At 46.9% G+C, this 273-nt stretch overlaps 1 protein-coding gene across 1 annotated transcript in view; it reads left to right on the top strand.

The window, feature by feature from the left end:
• The first annotated feature begins 78 nt into the window (after nt 1-78).
• NTF3 (neurotrophin 3) overlaps nt 79-273 on the top strand; it is a 52,128-nt gene continuing 51,933 nt past the window's right edge. Inside the window, exon 1 of the mRNA XM_010072826.1 lies at nt 79-199. Coding sequence (XP_010071128.1) covers nt 182-199 — 18 coding nt within the window. The 5' untranslated portion in view covers nt 79-181. The remainder of the gene's footprint in view (nt 200-273) is intronic.

Genomic DNA, 273 nt, shown 5'->3' with positions numbered 1-273 from the left:
TGGCTGAGCTGGTTTGTTATAATCGAGCAGATTATGTTCACGGGACTCAGAGTTTAAGGCTCCTCTCCCATAGAGCAACTCTGCACAACCCAAGCAGACAAACTTTGGGACTTTGAATGAACATATTTACATCCACCTTTCTCTTCATGTCGACTTTTCTGGAAACATTCACACGGATGCCATGGTTACTCCTACCACGGTAAAGGAAATTTGACGTTTTCTAATAGGGTCCTAAGAGGGCGGGGAGGGGAGGGGGGGAGAGGGGTCCTTTAA

This window comes from Pterocles gutturalis, unplaced genomic scaffold (genome assembly GCF_000699245.1).
Source record: "Pterocles gutturalis isolate BGI_N339 unplaced genomic scaffold, ASM69924v1 scaffold33567, whole genome shotgun sequence".
Lineage (NCBI taxonomy): Eukaryota > Metazoa > Chordata > Aves > Pterocliformes > Pteroclidae > Pterocles > Pterocles gutturalis.
This window is presented reverse-complemented; position numbering and strand designations above follow the sequence as displayed.